General features: G+C 42.2%; 2 protein-coding genes across 2 annotated transcripts in view; both read left to right on the forward strand.

The window, feature by feature from the left end:
- LOC115798914 (uncharacterized) overlaps nucleotides 1-5561 on the forward strand; it is a 36159-nt gene extending 30598 nt beyond the window's left edge. Inside the window, exons 7-8 of the mRNA XM_030755928.1 lie at nucleotides 5104-5158; nucleotides 5422-5561. Coding sequence (XP_030611788.1) covers nucleotides 5104-5144 — 41 coding nt within the window. The 3' untranslated portion in view covers nucleotides 5145-5158; nucleotides 5422-5561. The remainder of the gene's footprint in view (nucleotides 1-5103; nucleotides 5159-5421) is intronic.
- Nucleotides 5562-7595: 2034 nt separating this feature from the next.
- Nucleotides 7596-26059, forward strand: LOC115798466 (transcription elongation regulator 1-like protein). The gene is made up of 11 exons (XM_030755312.1): nucleotides 7596-7634; nucleotides 8227-8295; nucleotides 8376-8451; nucleotides 13638-13720; nucleotides 15937-16064; nucleotides 21265-21416; nucleotides 21653-21740; nucleotides 21871-21973; nucleotides 23745-23834; nucleotides 23927-24045; nucleotides 24980-26059. Exons 1-11 carry the CDS (start codon nucleotides 7596-7598, stop codon nucleotides 25134-25136), a joined length of 1104 nt encoding a protein of 367 aa, XP_030611172.1. The 3' UTR covers nucleotides 25137-26059.
- Nucleotides 26060-27987: the final 1928 nt, after the last annotated feature.

Raw genomic sequence — 27987 nt, forward strand, 5'->3', positions numbered from 1 at the left:
CGATGTACATGACAATGCCCAGCTACTCATCTTCTTACGTGGGATAACTGCGGACTTTCAAATCACGGAGGAGCTGGCAGCCATGCAGTCAATGAAAGAGACAACCACTGGTAATGACTTGTTCACAGATGTAAATGCATGTTTGGACAAATTAGGACTGAAATGGGAAAAGCTGGCAGATGTGACAATAGACGGTTGTCCAAATCTGACAGGGAAAAATGTTGGACTTTTAAAGAGAATGCAGGATAAAATGACAGAAATTAACCATGTGTAGAAGTTGACATTTTTGCATTGTATTATACATCAGCAAGTGTTGTGTAAGACAGTGTTAAAAATGAACCACGTTGTTAATGCTGTAACTAAAATAGTTACCTTCATCAGAGCAAGAGCATGAAATCCCAGACAATTTGTTGCACTTCTGGAGGAAAATGAGATTGAACATGGTGTCATACGCTATCACAGCGCCATCAGGTGGCTCAGCTTGGGCAAAATACTGAAAAGTGTCTGGGACCTGAGAGACCAGATTCAGGATTTCTGTGTGAAGAAAGGGTATGACATCCCAGAGCTTTCAGATGAAGACTGGGTGGCAGCCTTCGTATTCGCCATGGATGTGACTGCACTAATGAACGACCTACATGTCAAACTGCAGTGCAGTGGTGCTTTTGTGCATGAGATCCTCTATCACTGTTGACCACCTCTCAGCGATCCTTTGCATAGCCACCTCAGACATTCAGCCAGATTTTAAGATGTTTCAGATGACGTGTCCTCTGTTTTTCACTCCTCCTATAACCTGCAGCTGTGTTTCAGTGATTAAATATTAAGTTTTGAACATACAACAGTTCTCCTCATTATTAAGAAGCTCCACATATTCATGAAGTGAATGATATACATTATGTAATTAAGTGCATTTTACAATGGAAGACAGTTGAGCAGAATTAAGTTCAATTTACCATTTGTGTGGCCCTGTGACACAATTCAGGTTTCTAATGTGGCCCCTTGTCAAAATTAATTGCCCACCCCTGTACTAAGGAATAGCTAAATGGCTAAAATGGGGACCAAAAAACAATAAATTCATATACATTTTAATTTAAACCAATGTAAAATATGGTATTGTAATTTTAATCTCTTATTTAAATAAATTTATTTAGTAATTGTGCCTGTTTTTGTTCCAAAGATATACTACATTTAAAATAAAGTTAAAACAGTAATACAGCACTTGATTACAAGGGGCTGATAGTGAGTGAGCAAAGTGCAACACACTTGACCAGAAAATTAGCCCTCATGAGGGGGATGCAGTACCCCGGTTTGTCCACTAGAGGCGCAGGAGTTACACACAGTTTTGTCCACATGGAGACATTTTACAAGAACTAAATGGGGCATGTTTAAATACTCTTTTAGAGCATGTGGTGGGGTTTTGTCCATAGAGACCTGATTTCAGGGTCCCCACTGTAAAGCAGGTCCTCTCAGGGTTGTGTGTTTTCAGGTCGAGGTCCCCATTCTGTACTATTTACAAGTTCACACACACACACAGAGTTCACTGTGTTCTACTTTATTAATAATTGACGAGGTGCAGTTTGGGGGGGGGGATGCTGATTTATGACAAACTTTTCACTTCTCACACTCCTCGGTAACGAGAAACATCTCTCCCCTTCACCCAACTCTTCCTCCTCTCTTCGTATATCTCACTGTGGCCCCTACTTTCTTTCTGTTCTTCTTCCCTTACTATTGTTGCTTCATCAGCTGTTTCCTATCTGTTGTCTGGGGAAATGTCAGAGTGTGTGAGTGTGTCTGCGTGCACGCTCATGTATTGCTTTTCATTAGTTAATAAAGGACTATGGTCACAGCTGCAGGTTCAGTGTCTCTTCTTGCTTCAGACATACATGACAGGCAGAACTGGGCTCTTTCCCACATTGATGATGGCTGTCATATATGTCCTTTTGGTTTGTGTCTGAGAACATGCTTGAAACACCTCACCAAGGAGGAAACTAGGAGACATTCAAGTCAGATACCAGACAACCTCAACTGGCTCCTTTCGATATGGAGAAATGGCTCCACTGTGAGCTCCTCCTGAATGATGGAACTTCTCACTTCATCTCTAAGGCTGAGCCCAGACACCCGCCATAGGAATCATTCCTGCTGCTCATTCTTTTTTCACTGCCCACAGCTTGTGGTCAGAGGTTAATGTAAGGAACTGACCAGTAAAATCGGCAGCTTTGCATTCATGCTCATCTCTCTCTTCACCACATCAGGCCAGTACAGCATCCACATTACTGCAGGCACTGCACTAATCTGCCTGTCAATCTCCCACTCCACTCTTCCCTCACTCAGGAAAAAGACCCCAAGATACTTGAAGCACTCAACCCTCATCATTTGATGAAGCCTAGAAGTTCTGTCTATTAAATTTACTAACAGAATTAGTGACAAAGGGCATCACATTACTTCCAGCAATGCGAGCCATTGGACCAAATTCCCTGTAACAAGGGGTCAGTACCCTACAGTCTTTGAGCCCTACTTTTGCATTACTCCATAATGTGACCTGAAATTCACTGTCACATAATTATCAGTTAACTCCATAAATCTGAGGGTACATCCTACACACTGACACAAATCCCTATCAGGACACACATGGGCTCTTACTTTTAGTGTTTAGTATATATGAACATAAAACAAACAACAACAACAACAACAACAAAAACAGCATAAAGAAACTCTAAAGGGATAGCCACAGTGATTCTATTGTAAAAACATGAATAGGTAGAAGGTTGCAATGCTGCAAGCCTGGCTGCTCATCATGGCCTTTGTTACTTGTTGAAGTCCAGGCTCTGACTGCTGGGCTGAGGTCTGCATGCTCAGCTTTAACGTCATTCTGGGTTCTTGGCTATCTTTGTGTTAGCATGTTGTCTGTGCAGATGTGTTAGCAGGATAATGCAGTTGTTTCTGGCCTGGATGCAGTTCACAAATTACCACCATGCTTTTGTTCTTTTGTACAATAAAAATTTTAAAAATAACCATTTATCCACTCCTCAATAGAGACAGCGCCACTGCTTTCCTCCTCCCTGCACACAAAGTGAAATCACCTTCTTAAAAAGGGGAACCATCATCCCAGATTCCCAATTGAGATCCGCTGTCCCTGACTTCCAAACACTGTTGCAGAGATGTATCAACCAGGAAAGCCCCACAAATCCAGAGCTTTGAAAAACCTCATCTTTCTGGATGGAGAATTTTTTTAACTACCTCAGCTACCTTAGCTGCAGTGATGGGTGAGTTTTCACCCTTTTCTACCAAATACTTCTTCAGTTGAGGTCAGCAGCTCTTCATCCCCACTGTATACAGTTTGAGCAAAGCACCTCTTTATGCTTCTGAGCCACCTGATGATTTACCAGATTTGCTTCATGGCTGCCTCCAGAGTCCCACAAGCCAACTAAGCTCAAAAGGACTCCTTCAGCTTGATGCTTCCTTCACCTCTAGTGTCCACCACCTAGTTTATGGGTTATTGCCATGGCAGGTGCCAACCACCTCACAGCCCTGACAGAGCATCAGCACTGAAGTCCTCTCCCACTCAATGTCCATATTTTTCGCTCATCCAGTTAACCTGTCCTGCACTGAGTCCCCTTTCAGTTGTCACACACGGTCTGTGTCCTGTGAGAGAGACATCGCTCTTTCCATGGGAACCTGGGACTTCTTCTTCTGGGCTACAATCGGTCCTTCTGGAACATTTATCCTGAATTTAATTTTAATGGAAAACTGAGAGAGTAGATGGAGGGACAATAAAGGAAGGGTGGAAAATAAAGAAATAAATGGGATTAGAGGAGGAAGAGGAGGAGGAGAAAAGATGAAGAGAGGAAGTCAGAAAATTAGACCTAGACACTTCAAACAGTACTGAGCTACCTACTGCTGAGTGTGTGAACATCAATGTGATTTTAGACAAAGCTGCTTCTCTCTCTCTCACTCACTCACTCACTCTCTCTCTCTCTCTCACACACACACACACACACACACAGAGTTAATCTCCATTCAGATGCAGATGAATCGTCCTTTTATGTGCTGACTGAAAATGGGCGCATGAACCAGCAGAAAAAGGGGGAGATGATGAAAGATGTTTTTTTTTTTTTTCCCATGATGCACTTCAGTCAACTCAGGGAGAATTTTGCTAGTTGTCACAGTAACGGCATACCTGTCAGTCACCTGTTACCAGTGTGTGTGTGTGTGTGTGTGTGTGTGTGTGTGTGTGTGTGTGTGCGTGCATGTTCAGAGAAAGCTTCATTCACACTGAGTTGTGGTTTCAGTCCATGTTGTTCTGAAAGTGCGTAGCATCTTTTTAATACAGCGGTGTTTTTATACATGATTGGTCACTCTGCTGAATGCCCACCAAACATTCCTCTTTAACAACATTTTAATGGATTAAAAATGTAAGAAGCATTAGAAATTAGTGACTGTGGCAAAAGCAAACTTACAAACATTCAGAGGGTGTTTGCCATTGATAATTTTAGGTTATTGTGTGATCTCCTGGTCACAAACAGTTTTCACAAGCTCAAAACTCAAACTGCAGGTAACCTGAGCGCTGCCTTTAGCCTTCAGGCTGCCATTTGACCAGCCTGGACTTAAACCTGCCTTGATATGGCTCAAATGTGATGAGTGTGAATTCACACAAGTACACAGTAAATGTCTAGAGTTTGGAGCTGTAATTTGTTTGCAGATAAACATGAGTCAGAGTGCTGATTGGCTGCACCTTGTCAAATTAAAGAAAAATTATTTGGTAAAAGGTCGTATGACTTCCAGCTGCTGCTAGCCTCTTTGCTGCTTTATACACAACACAGCAGTAAGAGCTTCAGTTTCTAAAACAGCCAGAAACACACAAGCAGAGGGCCATTCTTTTTAAAACACGAGGTACTGAAGGGTTAAAGTGTTTCAGCCATAACTGCAGATGCTGCAGATCCACACACACTCTGCCTGCACTGTGTGTTGCATTTAAATGTGACGCTGATTTAATTTGTCAGCAGAGAAGAAGAGCAGCAGAAAGGAGGAGAAGATGATGTATCATTCATTGCTGAAGGAAGAAAAACACAAACATGCTCTGTTTTTCATTTTTGTCCTTCCTGTCAGATGCCCTCTGCTGGTTAGAGCTCCTAACAACACTGACCTGAGACCACCTGAGCAGGTCAGCTGTTCTTTAAACGAACACCAACTACACACAGATACACAAGGGGTTCTAAAACCAGCGGCATGCTTAACTGAACCACATTAATTCAAACTTGAGGCTGAGGAATAGCTGCAGGTTTAATCCTGGGTTTTTTTTATTTTTTTTTTAAGAATGATTCAGCATCATAAAGGTGTTTCACTTACCTGAAGCCTGTACTATGAAACAGGATTTTGTCTTATCCGGGTAACTTTAGGGTTAACCCTGGTTTTTCTCTTCTACAGAGGGAGATATATCACGATGTTAATACTGCAAACCTAACCTGCTCAGGAGCAGGTATGAAATCACCAATTCCTGACCAATCAGTTTTTTGGAAAATAGCATCCTGGCCGATCTCGTGGATCTCTTTGTGCTTACAGTAGGAAGGAGGGTCTAAAGTTTTTCAGTAGCTTTTAATGTCTATTTGCTTGATTAGCATCAGTAATAAACATAGATTCTTAGATACAACTTTGTTCCTTGATTTCTTTTCCTGTTTGCTGTAAATTATTTTTCAACAGTTTTATTGTTATATAAGCATCACAATATGATCCTAAAATAGAGCAGCTCTTTGTACTTTACATCAAATGTGCACATAGACTAATCCTATGTCTGAATTCAGAGCGTTAAACTCCACCGGTGCTGCAGCTGAAAGAATAAAAACTAAAACTGTTTTAAAATATTAATTTAATGAAATACTCAATTATAATCCATCAGATTTCCCCTGTCTGAATGAGAGAGCTGTGATATTGATCAGTCTGTTAGCTCACACAGTCAGCATTTTGCTGGCTTTCCTTCCTGGATTCAAACAGCCTAATCTTTATTAATACAGCAGCTCGTTTTCAGTCTGACCAAAACATTTAAAGTGCACACACATCCATTCAGAGTTTTTATGTCTCGCAGGTGAATTTCTAATTAAATAATCAAATCAATTAAAGTGTTTCCAGCTGTTTTTAAATGTTTAACTCTTTGTGTGCCCAGCATTTCCATGTAGGCCTGCTGCAAGTTAGAAAAAAAATAAAAGAAGCTGAAATATGGGCCTTTTGCTATTTTTTTTTATTTCACTTTCTCAATATTGTTGATATAAAGCATCATGTGATGATGGTCATAGTTGTTAGATTCAGTGAAGCCAGATAAATAAAACATATCCTGAACATGCTGAACCCATGTTAGGACCCACCCCTGAGCTGCCACTAAAATGTTTCTGGATCACCATGTTTGATTAAGAGGAGCTGTTTGTTTCTTTTATTCATGTTAAAAAAATTAATTTATAATGTTAAAATGCAGGCAGCATGGTGGCACAGTTAGAATACCACTTAGAAGGCCTGGGTTCGATTCCACCTTGTCCCAGGCCCCTCCCTCTCTCCCTGTGTGAAGTTTGCATGTTTTCCCCGTGTCTGCGTGGGTTTTCTGCGGGTACTCCGGTTTCCTCCCACAGTCCAAAGACATGCACTTACTGGGGTTAGGTTAATTGGAAACTCTAAATTGCCCATAGATGTGAATGTGAGTGTGGATGGTGTCTGTTTCTGTGTTGGTCTTGCAACAGGCTGGCGACTTGTCCAGGGTGTACCCTGCCTCTCGCCCTATGTCAGCTGGGATAGGCTCCAGCCCCCCGCGACCCTGAACAGGACAAGTGGAAGTGAATGGATGGATGTTAAAATGTACAGGCGTGTCAGACAACAATACACTAGGGAATGTTGACGTTAATCATGCTGTCTGTGTGGCTGGTGTTACTGGTCTAACTTCCCCTGGTGTTCCAATTTTTACATTTTTGAAATAACATGACTGATTTCTCTGCAGGTGACATGTCAGCTTGTGGTTCCCTTCCTGTTAAGTTTATCTTCTTTCTGAAAACTGACAACACCTGCTTGTTACTTTGTTTTCTGTGGTGAAGGAGCTCATCCTGAAATGGAAGCTCGTAATTTACCTGTCATCATCATCATTTTTATCCTTATCTCATCTCTGGTAGTGACATAAAAAGATGATAAAGATAAAAACACCTGACAGGGTGAGGAGCTCAAACATTAGATGGGAGCTCACAGGAGAAACTACTAGAGTGCTTTGGAAAATGCGGGCTCAGGCAGTTATGTAAGCTCTCTATCCTGTAGACACCTTTGAAGAGATGACAGGTAATGAAATGTAAATATTTCAATCACCTCACATTGTTCAGCTTAAACCTCAGTTAAACCTTTTGCTTTGTGTCTTAAACAGAAGAAGTGTCACTGTGGATGTATTCCTAAAACAGCATAATTGTCATCTAAAACCTTAGCAATAATATCAAACAAAGAACATCTCACTGAAATTATGTTGTGTTGTAGACATAATTTACTGTGAGTGGGCGGGGCTTCACAAGCAGCGACACAAAGAGGCATGGCATCTCATTCTGCCCGATCAGCATCGAAGAGTGACGTGGCTTCGACCAATGATCAGCTGTGAGAGAATATCGACTCCACCCATACAGGTAAATATTTATCACATCAATGTAACGACCACAAACATGTTCAGTGAGAACATTTTTTAATCACAGAAGAAGAAGTCTAACCCTCCAGGAAGTGCCAGAGGAACATCTGAGGAGCAACCACTGGTTGTTATGAGGGAAAAAGAGAAAAGAGGGTAGGTTGAAGTGCAGGTGGGAACCAGCTTCCTGCATTAGCTGCAGAGTTTGTATTTTTCTAATATTATAGTTTTATTATAGCTGCCAGTATACCTGTCCATGTTTCTGATTGGTAACATGCTTAAAACTCTTTAATGCACACATGCTCATAGCTACATTGATAAACCCTGGATTGACTTATCAACTTGATGACCACTTTCATGTGACCTGGTTTATGATGTTATGCTCAGAGGAGCCACATCATGGAAAGCTATCCTGGGTAAAGATATCCTGGATATGTTGAACTGTATTAAGAGTGGGATGATGGGAGGTGAGCAGCAGGGCCTGCTATCTAGAGTAGAGAGGAGTTACTCTTCCTGATGCTGAGTGGACATAAGCTGATGTAAGACAGGTGAACATGTTGTTCGTGTTAGAACCTGTTCCTCTCACTGTCTTTCAGCAGTGTGTTTTTGGACCTGTCCATCCCTCTCAGCTCTGCATTGACAGGTGTCCTGTGTTACCTCTCCAGGTGAGTCTCAAGGTGATCTATCCATTAGTTTGTCTATCTGTGCATTCAAGCTATACTAATCAAAGTGTCCTCTCTTCCAGGTGATCAAAGAAGTTCAACCTTTTTTTTCTTCACGGTTTTCTTCCAAATTCGCATTTCTGACAAACTACAGACACAGTAAGACCAGTCTGTCTGTCTGTCTGTGTCACTGTCTGTGTGTCATAAATAGAAACACACTAACTGTGTAAAATGCCTTTGAGCTACAAGAGTAGATTGAAACCTTGAAATCTTTGTTTACTAGGACAAAATCAACCATGTGGAAAATTAACATTCTCTTCTGATTATGATGTGCTATATACAGTAAATGATGGTCATAAATATCCCATCACTTGTGATAATGCACATGGATCATTCACTCCCATTCCTGTCAGTGTTTCTGACAAATATACACAGATAGGTATGACCATCCAAAGCTGGTTGCGAAGTTCAATCTTAAAATCAATTCAAAGTAATGGGCAGCAGGCGTAGAGCCATTAAAACTGGAGTAATATGTTCACTTTTCTTAGTTCTTCTAAGAAGTCTGACTGGTGCATTTTGCACAATCTGAAGTCTATTTAATAATTTCTGACTAAGAAAATGGATGGATGGCATGGCATGGAGGAGATGTTTAGAAAGTAATTTAGAGAAAAGTAATGGAAATAACCTCTAAAGTTCCACCACCACAGGCACAATCAAATGCCAACTATGCACATCTTCTGCTGCTATATTCTGAGTGAACCGAAGTCCTTGTGTGTAATAATAGTAACAAGAAGCACTCGGAGAGCACAGACCTCCACCAAGGTAGCTCCCCATCTGTGCAGTATTTCCTTTGAACTGAATAGTATTGTATTTTGTATGTATTCATTTTCTTTGTTCTTTTTAAACGTACTTTAGGAAGTTTTAAGTGCAGTGAAAATCAGATGTTTACTCTGGTTACACACACATTATATAAGAGTAGGTAATGGATATATATATATATATATATATATATATATATATATATATATATATATATATATATATATATATATATATATATATATATATATATATATATATATATATATATATATATATATATATATATATATATAAATCCCAGCTCGCCCTGTGGTCAGGCTTTGTCCTCCAAGCTTGGATCCTCTACCAGAGGCCTGGGAGCCCGAGGGTCCTGTGCAGCATCTTAGCTGTTCCCAGGACTGCACTCTTCTGGACAGAGATCTCGGATGTCGTTCTTGGAGCCATTCTCCCAGTTTAGGGGTCACTGCCCTGAGTGTTCCTATTACCATGGGGACCACTGTTACCTTCACCTCCCACATCCTTTCTAGCTTTTCTCTGAGCCCTTGGTATTTTTTGAGCTTCTCGTGTTCTTTCTTCTTGATATTGCCATCATTTGGTATTGCAACATCTATCACTACTGCTTTCTTCCTTTGTTTGTCCACCATTACTATGTCCAGTTGGTTAGCCATCACAAATTTGTCTGTCTGAATTTGGATCTTAGCTCTGTTGTTCTCAACCACCCTTGGGGGCGTATCCCATTCTGACCTTGGAACTTCCAGATCACACTCAGCACAGATGTTCCTGTATACTTTGCCAGCCACTTGGTTATGGCATTCCATGTATGCCCTGCGTGGTAGCCTCTTGCACCCTTCTGTTATGCACTGGATTGTCTCAGGGGCATCTCTGCACAGCCTGTACCTGGGGTCTGGCCTCATGTGGTAGACCCCTACCTCTATCAAGCTTGTTCCTGTGTTGCCATGATTAGTGCCTCTGTGCTGTCTGTCAGTCCAGCTTTGTCCAGACATTGGTAGGATTTTTCTGTATCAGCCACTTCTATATGCCGGTGGTACATGCCGTGCAGAGGCCTGTCCTTCCATGATGGTTCCTGTTCTTTCTCCTCTCCTTTCTTGGGTTTCTACTGCCTGAGGTATTCACTAAGCACATGATCCTTTGTGGTCATCTTCCTGATGTATTCATGGATCTTTGTTGTTTCATCTAGGATCATGGTTCTGACACTCGCTAGTCCTCGGCCTCCTTCCTTCCGCTTAGCGTACAGTCTCAGGGTGCTGGATTTGGGGTAAAACCTTCTATGCATGGTAAGGAGCTTTCTTGTCTTGACATCAGTAGCTAATTTCATCCTTTGACCAGCTTATTATCCCAACAGGGTATCTGACAACTGGCAGGGCATAGGTATTGATTGCCCAGATCTTGTTCTTCCCATTCATTTGACTCTTTAGGACTTGCCTTACTCTCTGCAGGTACTTGGAGGTTACAGCATTCTTAGTGGCCTCTTCATGGTTCCCATTTGCCTGTGGGATTCCAAGGTACTTGTAGCTGTCTTCAGTGTCTACATTGTTGCCTTCTGGTAGTGCAATTCCCTCAGTTCTGACTACCTTCCCTCTCTTTGTTACCATCAGACTCCAGTCCGAATGACATTCCCATGTCATTGCTGTTGATCCTAGTGCTGTGGTTCAGTGAATCGATATCTTGTTTACTCTTGGCATATAGCTTGATGTCATCCGTGTGCAGGAGGTGGCTGATGGTTTCTCCATTTTGTAGTTGGTATCTGTAGCCAGTCTTGTTGATGACCTGGCTGAGGGGGATTCAGGCCCATGCAGAACAGTAGTGGAGACAGAGCATCTCCTTGGTAAATCCCGCACTTGATGGTGACTTACGCACTTGGCTTCAAGTTGGCCTCTAGTATTGTTCTCCACATTGCCACTGAGTTCTTGATGAAGGCTGTTGATCATGTTTAGTTGTAGGCATTCCGGGATCCATGTGTGCAGCATAAGCTTTTTTGTAATCAATCCAGGCAGTGCACAGGTTGGTCAGTCTAGTCCTTCAGTCTCAAGTGACTGCTCTATCTACCAGTAGCTGGTGTTTTGTTCCCTTGGTATCTCTGCCAATTCCTTTCTGAGTCCCGCTCAGTGTGCCATGTGCCTGCTCATCTTAGCTGCTATGATGCCTGACAGGAGTCTCCATGTTGTACTGAGGCAGATCACTGGCAGATAATTGGATGGGACCAGTCCCTTCTAGGGGTCCTTGGGGATCAGGACTGTCCAGCCTTTAGTCAGCCATTGTGTCTTAGCCTCTAGTTGCTGGTTCATTTGTGCTGCCAGGCACTCGTGAGCTGTATCAAAATTCAGGGGCTGCATCCTTCAAAGGCCATATTTGTAGGCTGATTAAGTCACAGCAAGGTGACGAAGGCTGTCCAAATTCGAAGGCTTCTCCAAATGTGGTTGACGAATGTGTCCTTCTTTTCCCCGGATTTGAAGGATTTGTCCGGTGTAGAATGTGTATGTGTAAACCTTAAATATTTGCTTGATTTATTAAGATATCGCTTAATTGCAAAAAATACTCTGACATTTTCGGAGATCTCTGTTCCTGCTGCTTTACCAGCTCGTCTCGCCAGCTGTCAGCTGTCTGGGCGATCGAGGCTCACTATAACCGGAGAGAACGCCAGACTCCTGGATCACCCTTTTCAAACCCTCACTGGCTTTCACCACTGAGTGGAAGTTAAACACAGATATAATTCCCTCAGATCATCTCTAACGGGTGATGTTTGGTTTATTTCAGTGTTTCATTTGTTCCTGAGCAAATTGGTTTGGCTGAAATTAAAGTTAAGCTTCATAACTAGATATTTTTTTTACATAACATCTTACTAGAGAGCTGTCAATATATTTGGAAATGAATCATTTGCTCATCTATATTCCTTAATGTAGATTAGATATTGTTGTTTTAACAGTTTATTTTCAGTTAAGAGCTGACATTAAATACTGCAAACCAAAAAAAAAAAAAAAAAGCAGCAAAAGTTTGATCTCCATTTTAACCGCTTCTTTTCCACAGCTGTGCTTCATACTGTCATGGTTGCTAGGTGACATGAGTTACGCTGAGGTAAGGGCAGGTGATGCAGATATGAAGGCTAGACCGTCCAGTTTCACAGCCACTCACTTGCGTTCTTCATGGGCTTCGAAGGACCCGGCCTACGTAGACCGGTCCTTCGAAGGATGCAGCCCCTGAATTTGGACACAGCTATGGAGTGCAGCTTCTTTAGCCCATAGGTGTGTATCATATCAGGTGCTGGTGCTGTCCAGCTCTTCTAGTGTGAGACCCTTTCTTAAATATCTGTCGCTGTGATGGTTACTGGAGCCTATTCAGGGAGGTTGCAGTGGTCTGCTCTTAGATCCACTAGCCACTGAGCATTGGTGCTGTGTGTTGCATCTTCTCCCATATGCTCTTCCAGTATTGCGCCATCTCCAGCCTTGGGGGGGAGGCTTGTTCTCATATTGTTCCTAGCAAACAGTTCTGAACTGGTAAAAATTTCAGCCCAGTGAACACATACAATTAAAGAAACCTCTTAAAGCATGTGGTTATACCAACTGGGCCTTCATCCAATGACCATCCCTGAACAGAGATGGTGGCTTATGACACCAACTGTCAGCCGCCTATAACACGGTCAAACTCTTGAGGAAATCACATAAACCACGTAATATAAACCTGGCCTACTTGTTTCCTAAGGGTTAAGGCAGATCCTCTTGGAGTATAGATGGAGCTGTGTAGAGTCTAAATGTGCTTCACTGATATCTATGTGAGTCAGCAGCAGTTAAAGCCAAAGACTGTTAAAAATAAATAATGAAGCAGTTAGAAAGAAGTCATCAAGCATATTTTATTGTGTTTAAACTGTCCACCTGCTGTCTAAGGAGAATGAAGTGATCAATCTGTGAGAAATTAATTTAAAATGTGTAAATCAATTATTTCTGTATAGAGCCCAAGAGAGCTCATCCTGCAGTAGAAGCAGAAGTTGATTCTTCAATTCACCTCAGTTCAACTCTTCAGTATGCAGTAAAGGTTAGGGCAGGGCTAGTTTGGGTTATAGTTAGGTTAGTCTGCAGAGTGAAACACATCTGACTTTATGATCCTGTCACTGATTGTTTCTGACATCACAGTCACATGACCATGTTCCTGCTGTCACAATATCTCATCTTCTCACAGAGGATCAAACATTGAGCCTCAGGAACTCTGTTCATCTGTCACATGTTATTAGTTTATTTTTCCTTTTTACTCTCACAGTCAAACTAGGCAGAGAGAATCACTACTGAGCAGATAAATCAGTATTCAGGTAGTAGAAGGATAGTCACGTGGCTTGCCTGCTTTCCTCTTAGTACTTCAGTGGGTTCACCTGTTGGATGAAGACCATTTATCCAGTTATCATATATGACCAGTGAAGTTAAAACAATCATAAATGTAATTTTTAAAAAAGCATAACTGAGTGCAGACTGCATGGTTCATCCCTTTGAATGAAGTTTTCTTGTTTTGTCTGTCAGGGAAACGAGGGCTGGATGGAAGAAAGCTTTCTTATCAAGGAGCGTTACTGCTGAGGACAAAGAGGCCATCTCAAGACAAACAGGTGAGGGTATAAATAAATGACCTGCAAACCTTTGTGATTTAGCATCATTTTCCTCTCCTATTATTTATTGTTTGAGGAGTTATGGGAAAGGAAAGAAGAAAAATGTTCTACAGAACCCTTTTTGGAATTTTGACTTTTTCTCTGATTAAAACTATCTAAAGTATGAAAGATGTATGACTCTTATCCAAAGATTGGAAACAGCTGGTTTGATCTTCTATGCACTGAATCTTCTAAAAAAAAAAAAAAAAAAAAAAAAAGAAAATTTTATTGAACGATTTTAATGTAAATGAAACTCCAGATAATACTAGTAAAATTATAACATCTCCCTCTGCAGCAGTAAAGGCTCAAAGCAGCTTAATGTGAAATTACTAAAGTACCTGAAACAGGACTGAGTGAAATGTACCATCAGAACAAATAAGGCTCCAAATCAAAAGCTGAACCCTGTACTACGAAGTGGGTTCAGCATACCCAGGGTATATTTCTGTTATCTGGATTCACTTAACCTAAGATTAGCAGTCAGGGTGAGTGGTTACAAGAAGCTTGTTATTATCAACCAGTGTGCCAACCCCTGGCAACCACATGTCGCAAAAGAAATTCCCTCTCAGGTTGGTGAGTGGTTGCTGGAGGTTGCTGGCTGTCACCATGTGAAGTCTGTTATAAAGAAGGTGCTGCACCAAAACCTTGTGAGTGCTTTGGTCACTACAGCATTCGACAACTCTAGGAGCTGTGATGAAACATAAAAAAAGTGCAATGCAAAATAGAAATAGAGAACATTCACCTTCAAAAGTGAAAGTTGTGTAACCAGCACATTTCCAAAGGTGCAAGTCTTACTTTTAAGGTAAATGTTCTCTGTTTCCACATTGTTTTACACTTTTCACAGTTTAATTACCATTTGAGGAGTCATTGTTGAGTGTTTGCAGATAATATTTCATGCAAACTACTGGCAACCACATCAACTTACTAACAACCAAAGCACTATATATATATCTCTGAGACCTCCTGGCACCTCAGAGTCACAGAATACATGTCAAATGAATGTTTAAAAAACAAATTTTTTTTCTTTCATCTGCAGTTTTGGTGATTTTAATGGCCTGTGAGCACAAAAGTACAAATAAGATAAAGTACAAATAAGTGCCCCATTTTTAAGATCATATATTGATGCTTATAGAATGATAAAATTGCTGTAAAATTGTTAGCAGCCAAAAGGATTAGTAATCGCAAATAGCCAGGCTTAACCCTGTAAAGTAAAAACCACTTCAGACTGAAGCTTTGGACCCAGAGACACTACCCCCTAAACCCAGACTGTCACATAACCAAGGTTTAACCAGGATTTATTCTCATGACACAAAGGCTCAGAGTTAACAGATTTATTTACAAAGCTCAGGATAAACACAGAGAAACAGAGAGTCTGAGTTGAACAGAGCAGGTGGGCAGAATGGAACAGAGGCTGAGTCGACAGGAAAGTCCGCGGGCACACATTCAAACAAACCAATTCACAGGCTCGGAAGGCATCCTAAGCAGTCTGCACAGAGAAACAGGGAATTAATTCAGGAACAGATTTTAACATGAAGCAAGGTACAGGATACAGAGCCAACACATTATCACTGCTGATGCAACAATCCAGCAGCAACTGAGGAGAAATTTCAGCCTGGAGATGACAGCATGAGCCACAGGTGAGTTAATCAACCAACAGCTCCCAGGTGTGCCTCATCAGGGGGGGTGGGGAAGGCTCCACATCTGAAACAAACACACACACACACACACTGACAAGAGATGAAGAGAGAGCACAAGAGAGAGAGAAAAAGAGAATAGGCAGGCCAGCATGGGAGGACCAGAGGACCATGGAATAGATTCTCACCCACACCCACATATTCACCTAAAGCCAGACTCATCCAAACACTTCCCATCCAAGAGGCTTCTCCAGCCTCTTGGATGGGAAGTGAAACATCTTCAAAAACTTAAAGAAGTCCAGTCCCCTTTTTAAAGCTCCAGAGACCACCATGACCCGGATAACTGAGAACCTACACAGACACAAAGCCAGTCATCCAAACCCCGATCATTGTGGGTGATAAGCCTTTTCAGCAATCAATTTACCAGACCATCAGGAGTTTATTGATTACTGATCATCATACTATGATGCTGACTTTTTGACTATCATATCAGGTTTAGTTCTGGTTTCAGCTCTCTGTGTGTGTGTGTGTGTGTGTGGGCTGCAGTGTGTCAGTGTGTCTGTACACAAAGGAGAAGAGGATGGTGATGAAGAGGAGGAGGAGGAGGGAAAAGAAGGAGGAAGAAAAGAAGACAAGCGCCCCGTCGCCTCGACGCCTGTCCCTGGGTCTCCATGGTAACTGCTGTTCTGTAACATTATTTTTGTTATTGATGATCATTGATTTTCAGACATGTTTTGGCCTAAAATCATTAAAAATTCATCAGTGGCTGCTTTGAACATTTCCACTGTTTGCACGGACTCCTCAGTGTCAGTGGTGTTACCATGGCAACCACGAACAGATGCAGACGTCTGGTTGTTTTTGTGTTTAAACAGGTGAGACTGCAAACAAACAACACGACGCTGAGGAAACTGCTTGTACAGACTGTGTGTGTTTATCTGTGTGTCTGTCTGAGCAGAGAAAAATAAAAACACCTTAAATCTGTTTATTAGTCACAGTCAGCACGCCTCCCTCATCAGACCAGCCATAACCTTCTTATTTCAAGTCCTCAGGTTTGTCGTGTTTCTTTGGTTTAGTGTATCAACCCCAAAAGTTAAATAATTATTTATTTTGTTTGTTAAGGTATGACAGAGTAGTCTTCCATGTTTGCTGTTATACCCCACATCCACTGAGTTCTTAGATTTAGTTGAGATATTTAAGCTCCTACAGTCATTAACCCAGAGTTACTGGGCATCTTTATAGCTGTTTTTTTTTTTTTTTTTTTATGTCCCCTTTTTCCTCTCCAGTTTTAAAACACCTCATGTGACCCGGCTGTCAAGCTGTCACATTTTAGTGTTACAGTTCAACAGAAGTGATAATAAATTGCTAGCCATGCCATCTCACCTTATCCCAGCAATGTCCTCTGTCACACCAACCTTCTGCGTGTCCTCCTTCACTACATCCTTGAATCTTCTCTGAGGTCTTCCTCTTTGCGTCCTGCCTGGCAGCTCTATCTTCACCATCCTTTATCCTAGCTCTCCTCTGCTCATGCCAGATCTCAGCCTTGCATCTCTGATTTTGTCTCCAAACCACTCATCATGAGCTGTCCCTTTGATGTACTTATTTCTAACTCTGTCCTTCCTGGTCACTCCCAATGAAGATCTTAACATCTTCAGCTCTGCCACCTCCAGCTCGGCCTCCTGTCTTTTTGTCAGTGTCACCATCTCCAAACCATACATCACAGCAGGTCTCACTACCATCTTGCAAACCAGGGATCCTCAACTCCAGGCCTCGAGGTCTAGTGTCCTGCAGGTTTTAGATGTGTCCTTGAGCCAACACACCTGAGTCAAATACAGAAGTCATTAGCAGGACTCTGGAGAACTTGACTGCATACTGAGGAGGTAATTCAGCCATTTGATTCAGGTGTGTTGGATCAGAGACACATCTAAAACCTGCAGGACACTAGACCTCGAGGCCTGGATTTGAGGAGCCCTGCTGTAAACCTTCCCTTTCACTCCTGCTGCTCTCCTTCTGTCACAGATCACCCCTGACACTTGTCTCCACCCACTCCACCCTGACTGCACTCTCTTCTTCACCTCTTTTGTGCACTGTGTTGCTTTGGATGCTTGACCCCAGGTGTTTAACTCTATCTTCACTCCCTCTGCTCCTTGTATGTTGACCTTTCCATCTGTCTCCCTCCCATTCACACATGTCCTGCTTCTACTGACTTTCATTCCTCTTCTCTCCAGAGCATGCCTCCACTTTTCCAGGCTCTTCTCCACCTGCTCCCTACTCTCACTACAGATCACAGTGTCGTCTGCAAACATCATAGTCCACATAGACTCCTGCCTGACCTCATATTTCAGCTTGTCCATCACCACTGCAAACAAGAAGGAGCTCAGAGCTAAGCCCTGATATAATCTCACCCCCACCTTGAACCCATCTGTCACTCCTACTGCACACCTCACCACTGTCTCCCTGTCCTCATAAATATTCTGCTCCACCCTCACATACTTCTCTGCCACTCCTGACTTCCTCATGCAGTTACACAGTTCCTCTCTTGCCACCCTATCATCTGTTTATGCTGGATCCACAAAGACAGTAAAAATCCTTCTGATCTTCGCTATAGTTCTTCATCAGCACTCTCAAAGCAAACATTGCATCTGTAGTGCTCTTTATCTGCATGAAGCCATCATGCTGCTCACTGATCATGACCTCTCTTCTTAACCTATCTTCAACAACTCTTTCCCATATATTCAAGTTATGCCTCATCAGCTTTATCCTTCTGTAGTTACTACATCTCTGCACATCAGCCTTGTTCTTGAAAATCAGTACGAGTACACTTCTTCTCCATTCCTCGGGCATCCTCTCACTCTCCAAGATTGTCTTCAATAATCTGGTTAAAAGTCCACTGCCCTCTCTCCTAGACATGTCAAGGTTTGGCTGCGTGGGATGCAGGAAGTGGACCTAAATGCAGAACTCGAGGACCAAGAAGTGAACTCAGAATCACAACCTTATTGCTGGAAATCCACAGGAAACAAACCATAAAAAACATCGAGCAGGGCAGATGGAAATAAACTGGAAACATGGAACAAGGAAGCACAAGTGTTGAGGGAGGACACAGGACAAAAGATAAACAGGGAGCACCAGAGTCTAAACAAAAGGGAAAACAGTCCAGGGGTTTGGCCTGGCCAAGCGGCTAGGCAGAGGAGGAATGGTAGTTCAGGACGGTAAGATTTAGGGGCAGGGGGCAGAGGCCAGTGGAGGAGATGGAGCAAATATGTGGGTGAGCCAGTGGCAAAGACAAAGCACTTCAGGGGGCTGGTTATGGAGGCGAGGTCCCTTCAGTGACTTGACCGGGGGCTGCCTACAGTGGAGACTCACTGGAGGCTGGTGAAGATGAAGACAGAGTCAACAGGACACTTCCGGTGGCTTAGCCAGAGGCTGGCAATAAAGGATACCCTCAGGAGGTCAAAGAGGTGGCCAGTGATAACAGAGAATCCTAGGAGGCTTCACTGGAAGCTAATAGTTCAGGTGGTTCAAGTGGAGTGGGACCTTCAGACTCATGGTTCTCTGGCTTAGGGACAGACAAAGACAAATCCACTGGCTCTGTACTCTCTGGCTCAGGCCCTCAGGATTGTTGGGACCTTCAGGAATTTTGGCCGTCTCCTCTGGTGACCGGGGCTGTGCAAAGCACACAGCCATCTCCTTTGATGATTGGAGCTAATGCCAAGGGTTAGGCGCTTCACCCTAGGAACAGGAACTGAATGAGGACTGAACAGCAAGAAAAATAACCATATAAACAAATCTATAACCAGGAAGAAAAGTAAAACATGTCACGGTCCTGGGCCTTTTGATGTGTTTCTAGATTGGGTCTTAGTTTGGATTATATGTTTATTACTGGTTGTAGATTATTTGTGTTTAAGGTTGAGCAGGTGTTTTGTTTTTCGGTGTTATTGTTTTTCCCTCTGTCCTTTAGTCAAGCTCGTGGGTTTTAGTCCTGGTCTCTGTCTAGTTACTTCCTGTTTTATTTTGGTGTACCTGAGATCCTTGTGTGCTGTGTTTAGTTTTGATTCCTGTGTTGTCCCTCCCAGTTGTTTCCTGTTATCTCATTACCCCTTGTGTATTTATTGCCTTTGCTCTTTGTCGTGTCCTCGTGGTAGTTTCTCTCCTGCTGTGTGTGCCGTCTGCCTGAGTTCTTGTTCCCTCATAAGTTTTGGATTTTGTTTTGCTGGCTCCTGTCCAGTTCTGTTTTGACCTGAGTTTTCCAGCAATAAAGCTGAACTTTTAAGTTCAGTCCTGTTTTTGAGGCCTGTATTTGGGTCCTCAAACTTGCCTGCCACAGTGTTACATGACAAAACAATAGGCAAACATGGGGTGGTTGTGGCTCAGGAGGTAGAGCAGGTCATCTACTAATCGGAAGATTAGTGGTTTGATTCCTGGCTGCTCCAGCCTCCTGTATCCTGGGGCAACATACTGAACCTCAAGTTTCTCTCTGATCAACTGCCAGAGTATGAATGTGTGTGAACATTAGAAAGCATTTTGAACTTGAAAACAGTGCTTATATGAAGGTGGGTGTGAATGATGTGCAAACGTGTTGTATAAAGTGCTTTGGGTGCTCAGCTAGAGTAGAAAAGTGCTATATAAGAACCAGTCCATTTACCATTTACCAAATAAAAAGGCAAACTAAGAATCACCAGAAAATATCCCAAATAAAACAAAAAACTATAGAAGTCCATAGACTCAGAACACTGGGTCAGTGACTGAGGACCATTACAAGTTGTAAATAACTTAAATTTTATGCTCAAAAAAGGAAAAGAGTAGGTGGCCAGGCCTTAGCCCATGGGGCACAGCCAGAAGACATGGAAAGCATGATTGGGAGGAGCAACCTGCCTGATCTGAACCCGAATGGTATTCTGCCATTGGACTTCTGTTCAAACCACAGTTTGTCCATAGCAAGCACCATGTTTGAACATGAGGATGTCCATGAGTGCACGTGGCACCAGGACTCCCTAAGTTGTAGGTCGATGATCGATTTTGTAATTGTACAATCCAAGCTGCAGCCGTATGCTCTGGACACTGTGAAGAGAGGAATTGAGCTGTCAACTGATCACCACCTGGTGGAGAGTTGCAACAGGTGGCAGGGGAGGATGCTGGACAGACCTGGTGGACCTAAATGTATAGTGAGGGTGTGCTGGGAATGCCTGGCAATGGCCCCAGTCAGCAGGATCTTCAGGGCCATGAGATGAGGCCATGGCTTTAGCCGGAAAAGGGAGGAGTATCCACACTGAGTCCAGGACAAGCTGCTGCCCCAGGTGGAGCAGTTTAAGTATCTTGGAATCTTGTTCATGAGTGAGGGGAGAGGAGAATGGCAGATTACCAGGTGCATTGGGGCTGCGGCTGCAGTGATGTGGATGTGGCCCCACTAGACCCAGGACACGCTGGAGAGATTATATCTCTCAGCTGGCCTGGGAATGCCTCAGCGTTCCCTGGATAAGCTGAAGGAGGTGGCTGTGGAGGGGTAAGTCTGGGATTCTCTCCTTAGGCTACTGTCCCCGTGACCCAGCCCCAGATAAGCAGAAGAGGATGGATGGATGGATGATGTTTTATCTTTTATTCATGATCTGTGCTTTCACAATTTCTGTTTTCACTTTTTCTTATTGTATGTTTTTGGATCTTAATTTACAAAATGTTTTATAAATTAAGTTTTTCTCTATAATTATAGAAGCTGTTTTTGTTTTACTCTTACCCCTATTCCGTCTCTCTTCCTATCTACACAATAGCAGAACAACTTGATAGACATCCACCCTCTCTAAGATCTTTATGGATGGAAATAAACTCAGACAGGACTTTTCTCTGCCACAGAGTTCAAACTCTGGCTTGTTTGTGTGTGTTCAGGTGTGTAGTGTGGACTGGAGATGATCGAGTGTTTTTCTTCAATCCCACAATCCACCTTTCTGTGTGGGAGAGACCGGGAGAGCTGATTGATCGAGACATAAGTCACATCATTGAGGACCCGCCCCACAAGAGAAAGAAGACCTCACCTTCAGGTCTGTCTCTCACCTGTTTGTCCCTCAGCTGTCTGTCTGTTCACGTGTCTGTGCCCACACCTGTCTGTTTGCTCACCTGTCTGTCCCCCGTCTTTTACCTGTCTGTCTCTCTGCTTGTCTACTCAAGTGTCTTTGCCAAACATCTGTCTGTTCTTCCTCTGACTGTCTGTTCACCCATCTGTGCCTCACCTGTCTCACTTCACTGTTTAATTGTGGATTTTGCCTCTTTGTGACAGACAGCAACTCTAGCTGCCAGTCATCTGGTCTCCATGACAATGATGATAATCGGGATGATGACCTTAAACACAATGCTAAAAGGAACAGGTGAGTCTAAAAGACACAGGAGGTCAACAGTCTAAAGGTTTTTGTTAACTTTATTTTGTTAATAAAAGTAAAGATGTTGATTTACTGATGTCATCACCAATGTGGAATCTCATTGGGTGTTTGTCTTTAGAACAGAGGAGACGATGTCTCTCGTCCCTCATCCAGGAGAGGTTAAGCTCCTCCCACTGGAACTCCGGATTGCTCACTTCAAGGAAATGATGCTGGAGAGAGGGGTAACATTAAAGTTTATATACATATATAGTGTGTTTATATTGTACACAGTCACTCCAACAAAAGTACAAATTTTCAAGGATATAAAAACACTTTACAAATAAGTACAATGTAATTGCTTCAGTAGTGCAATCTTTTTGATGATGAACATGTTTGAAAGAGTTTTGGGGACCACTTTTACCAAAACAACCCAAGTTCTCACTGCATAGTTTCCACCCACAGTCCAAAGACATGCATGTTTGGTTAATGAAAGATTTTAAACTGGCTGTAGGTGTGAATGTGAGGCAGATAAAGCACTTGAGTGCTTAGCACAAAGCGCATATGTATGTTTTCATCTTATAGCAGAACTTGTTAACATGTTTGAAACAGTTAAAGCTCCGAACGTTCCTCTGTTTATCAAGTTATTTTCCTGTGTGAAGATTGTTGTGATGGTTTAGAAAGTGTGTGATAAACAAAACAGAATGAGCTCCGTTCTGATGGCATTTTAGGACATTGTAGTTATACCACTGCAGACTTATCTGCAAAGCACCATATTTAGCAAAGTCGTTATTCTCCACGTCTCTCCTTCACTTCATTGCATTTTACATCAGGGTAAAAAAAAACGATAAAACACAGAGCACAGCATTTTCCAATTGCTTGCACAAAACATCTGTTTCAAGTCAGACTGAAGCAGATAAATGATTGTGTTTTGGTCATCTTTGTACAAAGATTTGTCTCATTCCTTTCAAGCAGCCTTCAGGTGACTCAGGTGGATTTGATTGGCTCATTAGATTTTTGTTCAAATATTCACCAGCAGTCACTGTTCACCAGTTTCAGCAGACCAATGCTGACTAAGGCTTCAGTCCTGCAGGCCTAGTTGCTGAAGGTTGCTGGCTGTCGCTGGGTAAAATTAGTGTCAAAAAGGAAGCTACACCAAAAAGATCCTCCTTGTGATTGCTTTGGTCACTATCAGATTGCCACAGTCAACATGGAAGACACTGATTTTCTCAGCAAAAACTCAGTAAAGCTGGATCCACACTGGAAGTGATTTGCTCATTGAGCATCACTTTGAAATTGGCAGCTGGTCACTTGTGGATATCCCAGGTTATGGGTTGCCTAGTTGACTGTTTTTAATGTGCTTACTGCCAGGTCATGTGTCAATCAGCGGGGCCCACTTTACATTGCCAGCAGTCACTTCATCTGTCATCAGTTGAAGTTCCTGAATGCCATTCACTTTCTATTGTCTCTGGTCACCATGTTGCTATGATTTACCTCCAGTGTGGATGCAGCTTAACTAACCCCCGAGTGAAACACTGCAAATGCATAAATGGAAACATAATGTCCTGTTATCATGACTAATAATACTAAAAGGTTGCACAGGAGGAACTGACCATGCTAAACAGGCCAATCAGAATCTTTGCGGGCTGCATCGCCCCAACCTGTAGTTATATTTCTCGGGAGGTGCACGTCAGGTTATGACATATGCACCTCCAACATTGCTGGCCACTTACATAGGTTATATTGTAGGCCGTGCAAAGACTCAATGCTGCAGCATAAATCAGGGCTAAGATTTTACTTGCAGAGCGTAATATGACAAAATTTTTTTAATAATAATATTTTCTTGTCAATATACTGTTTTTGTGATCGTTCGAGCTGAAATCAAAATTGAAATTTGATTAATGGCACAGCCCTAAATGAACCCCCATGTAAAGGTAATGTTTTTGAAAGATATCCTGTCAATTTAAATACATATTGATCCATGAAATATAAATATTGACCTGTGGCTCTTCTCAGGTGTCCGCGTTCTCCAACTGGGAGAAGGAGCTTCATAAGATGGTATTTGATCCTCGATACCTACTGCTGACATCAGAGCAAAGGAAACAGGTTCAGCACTGTTCAACATGACTTTCATTTCTCTGATGTTCATGCACCTTCATGATGTCACTATGACATCAGTGTTACCTGTATGTGTCCAGGTGTTTGATCAGTTTGTGAAGAGCAGGGTGAAGGATGAGTACAAAGAGAAGAGGAGTAAACTGCAGAAAGCCAGAGAAGAGTTCAAACAGCTGCTGGAGGAGGCAAAGATCACCAGCAGGTATTCCTCATTCATTATTCAGTGGTGCACTCAATTATTCAGCTATGTTCCTGTAAAATCTGACCTCACCTGGATTGACAGCTGTTTATTGACTGGTCACCGAAACAAACTGGAGCTGCAGATGAGGTGTTTCCACCAGAATGAAATTCATCTGAGGATGATTCAAAGCCACCAAGGATTGGAGAACTGTGCTAATTCACCTGTTTGTAAATAAAATAATGAACCCCAATCCTCCAAGTTAAAGTCATTCACATTACTATTTCACTGAATCAAGGTTCACCACTAAAACTTGAGCTGTCCGAGCAAGTTAACACTTTAGTCAAATCTAAATCTTTTCCCTGGAAATGTGGAGCGGTCAGATATATACAGCCACAGAAGAAGACATCAGTTACAGACATTACTTGTATTAACAACAAAGAAGTGCTTCATAAAAACAGCATCATCTTCACCAAAAATCAGGGCACTTGGATTTGTTCAACAGAGTTTTACTGAAAGGTAGAGTACCAGTCAAAAGTTTGGATATACTGGGTGAGTGTGTCCAGACTTTTGACTGGTACTGTATAAAAGATCTCTGGGCACAAAGGTAGTGCCCTGTGCCTCCGTCTTGATGGTAGCGAAATGTGTTCACCATAAAGAGAGTGTGATATATCACTAAGTTACTTACCCTTTTTTCCCCAGACTCCCTGTTTCATGTTTTATATTTTTACTCTTGTAGCAGGTTGTTGATAATTATGAGCTACAGAGCCATTACATAAGTCATTCTGGTCAGTTTAATGCTTTTGGTTCCTGATTGAGCTTCTCTTTGTTTTTAGTTAAAATAAAACCATGTTTCACTTAATTTTGTTTATCCATCAAGAAAAAACTTGACATCAGTTTCTGTGTTTCCACCACTGAGAGTTTGAAATAGTAATTTTCATGTTTTTTTTCCCCCCAGAACAACTTTTAAGGAGTTCTGTGCTCGTTACCGTGATGACCAGCGATTCAACACCCTCAGCAGAAAGAAGGAACAGGAAGTACTCTTCAGCCATTACATCACAGCCTTAAAGAAACGAGAGAAAGAGAACAGAACCAGACTGAGGAAGATGAGATGAGAACAATTCTGAAAACAGAACCTTACGAACCATCTACAACCTTTACAGAACCCATCCAAATCCTTCCAAACCTTCATAAAACCTTCCAGGGCCTCCTGTTTCACCACACTCATGAATCCTGGTTTCAGACTCTCCTGTTTTGTTTGAGAAAGTGAACCGGGACCAGAACCATCACACTCTCAGTGGTTCTGTTGGACAACTAGAATGGGACCAGATCCATCATTCTGAGTAGATTCTGCTGGTTCTAGACTTTGTTTTGTAGATTGTCAGGTCAGTCTGGACCTGAACCAACATCAGACTGGTGTCTGTGATGAACTTCAATCATCTGGACTCGTAATCTCAATTGGTCCTAATTGGACAGAAACAGAAACTAGAGCACAAAAAACCCTGTTCATCTATCTGTTCCTTTGCCACTCAAACAAGACCATTGAATCAATCAAACTTTATTAGCACTGCAGCTTCCTAGACTTAAAAACAGTAAAGTAGATCAAAGACCACGAATAAAGAGATGAGTGAAAACACATTTTAAACCAACCAACCAAACTCTGATTAACACCAAAACAAGGCAGTTCCACACCAGAACTTCATAGGTTCTGCACCTCCATTGAGCTTGGTCAGCATTGGTCTGGTAGCTTTTGTGTCATCTGATAAACACTATGAGAACATTAGTTCATTGGAGGCTCTGCCTCCTCTGTGAAGATAAGCAAGAATATTAAAAATATGGGATTATGGTGAGCAGAAACCTTCTGACCTCTCACATCTAAAATTAAAAATTATATAATACAATAACAGCAGGTCTTAGACAGTGACTTTACAGTAACTTCTTTAGTCCAGGTCTAGATGTTTCCATCCAGATAAATGAAGTGCTCCCAATCACCAGTGGCAAACTTACCAACAAGAGGAGGGGCAGACCAGGAACAAGATGCAGGAAGTCTGAAGACCTTGTGTCAGGTACCACTAGGACCCTTAGAGGTCTGCAAAGTCCTGGTCTGTGAGGCCCTGCTCTGTACAGTCCTTGTCTAAGGAGTCCTGATCTATGGAGTTCTGGTCTGTGGAGTTCTGGAGTCCTGGTGTGTATAGTTTTGGTCTGTGAAGTCCTGCCCTGTTGAGTCCTGATATAGGAAACCCTGATGTAGAGTCCTCATATGTATTCAGTTCAGTGTGAAGTCCTGGCGTGTGGAACCATAGTATGTGGAGTCCAGGTCTGTAGAGTCCTGGCCTGTGAAACCCTGGTATATGGGGTCCAGATCTGCAGAGCCCTGCCTGTGGAATCATGGTCTATGGAGTTCTGGTCTGTGGAGTCCTGGTTTGTGGAGCCATGGTCTGTTGAGAGCTGACCTCTTGCAGATTTTGTTAATATTGTTTTCTCTTCAGTGTGTGTTTATAATGTGATCTGTAATTCCAAATTTCCTTTAACTTCAGTTTGTGATTGACTCTTGGAAAGAAACCCATACACTCTGGTGCAATAATATTAGGTTTATGGTTACAAATACAGAGAAACAACTAAATTAAATTTCGTCCACATGTTCGGTTCAAGTTTGGTTCACACGACAAGGTTCAGATGTTACAGCATTATAGAAACAGTTCCTCCCTGAGCAGCACTGAATGTGAAGCAGCAGAATCAGAGCTCAGTTTGAGTCTGCTCTGTTAATGCTGCATTTAATGGAACGGCTCACAAAAATTCAAGTAAGAAATCTGACTTTTCCTGGTGTTCCAGAAGTTCCCAGTGTCCGTCTGATCATTGATACATTGTGACCTTACATTCTGCAATACCCATCAGTCTCAGCTGATCTTGCCATGGAGGCAAAGACAGAGGTATGAAGGTTCAAGTGGAACCAATGATAAGCTCTGTGATTGGCCAATTGTTTGCTATTGACCAAACGCCACCTGATCAATAACCAAGAGTGAGAGGATCAAGGGCTCTAAATGTGATAAACAGGAAGTGACAACACTTCTTGACAGATTGCATGATGTTAAACTGTGCTTTGGGACTTTTTTTGGTCACTGATTTGAAGTCTTCCAGGCTGTCTCCTCACACAGTAGATGAAAGAGAATTTTACTGATTTATCCTTTTTTTTTTTCCTTTACGTAGTATCACTAAGAAAAAAGTAAAATTGTTTATTAATAAATGAACTCTCTAAAATGAAAAAACATGCTGCATTCCTCTAATGTCTTTTTTCTGGTAAGGTCAGTTCATTATTCCAAACATTTGTATACTCTTATACATTTTTTCAGGCTTCCCATTGTAACGTAATGTTTTAATGTCACAGCACTATGAACTGTATGTAATTTCCCGTATGTAGAAATGCTGAATTACAGAAAGCTCAAAATGTCCATCAGAGTCACTCATGGCGATCTGATGTCACTGTCTTAGCAAAAATGCACTTCAACATCTGTGAGTGCTGAGACCGCAGAAACTGGATCAGAAAGTAGCATCTCACACTGTTGGCCCTAAGGATACTCTGATTGGCCAGCAGAGAGACACCCCCCTCTACCCCCCACATGTGCACCTGTTAGTGAGCAGATCAGCTGACTCACCTGTTCTGTCTGAATAGACTCACCTGGCTCACCTTCATCTATGAAGTGTGCTTTTGTTTGTAGTCAACGAACAAACAAAACATATTTGATGTATGCCCCCGCCTCACTCGTGAGCACGGTGAGCTGTGATTGGGCAGACTTTGTGTCCTGATGTCCTGATTGTTGTTTTTGTGTCTTCTCATAGGATGATGTCTTTGTTGAAATGATCTGTGTGTTCTGATGTTTCATTGGCTGTTGGTCCTGCCGTGTTTTAAATTAAACTGTTAAAATTAAACTGTTGTGTTGTTTATGATGACATCACATTTTTCTCTCA

This window comes from Archocentrus centrarchus, chromosome 19 (assembly GCF_007364275.1).
Source record: "Archocentrus centrarchus isolate MPI-CPG fArcCen1 chromosome 19, fArcCen1, whole genome shotgun sequence".
NCBI classification, from domain to species: domain Eukaryota; kingdom Metazoa; phylum Chordata; class Actinopteri; order Cichliformes; family Cichlidae; genus Archocentrus; species Archocentrus centrarchus.

Bases quoted from the DNA above. Each gene is read 5' to 3' on its own strand.
- LOC115798466 (XM_030755312.1), top strand. From the start codon at position 7,596: ATGATCAGCTGTGAGAGAATATCGACTCCACCCATACAG. The intron at 13,721-15,936 runs GTGAGGGTATAA...TGTGGGCTGCAG, and splicing joins GGCCATCTCAAGACAAACAG to TGTGTCAGTGTGTCTGTACA. The intron at 23,835-23,926 runs GTTCAGCACTGT...GTATGTGTCCAG, and splicing joins CATCAGAGCAAAGGAAACAG to GTGTTTGATCAGTTTGTGAA.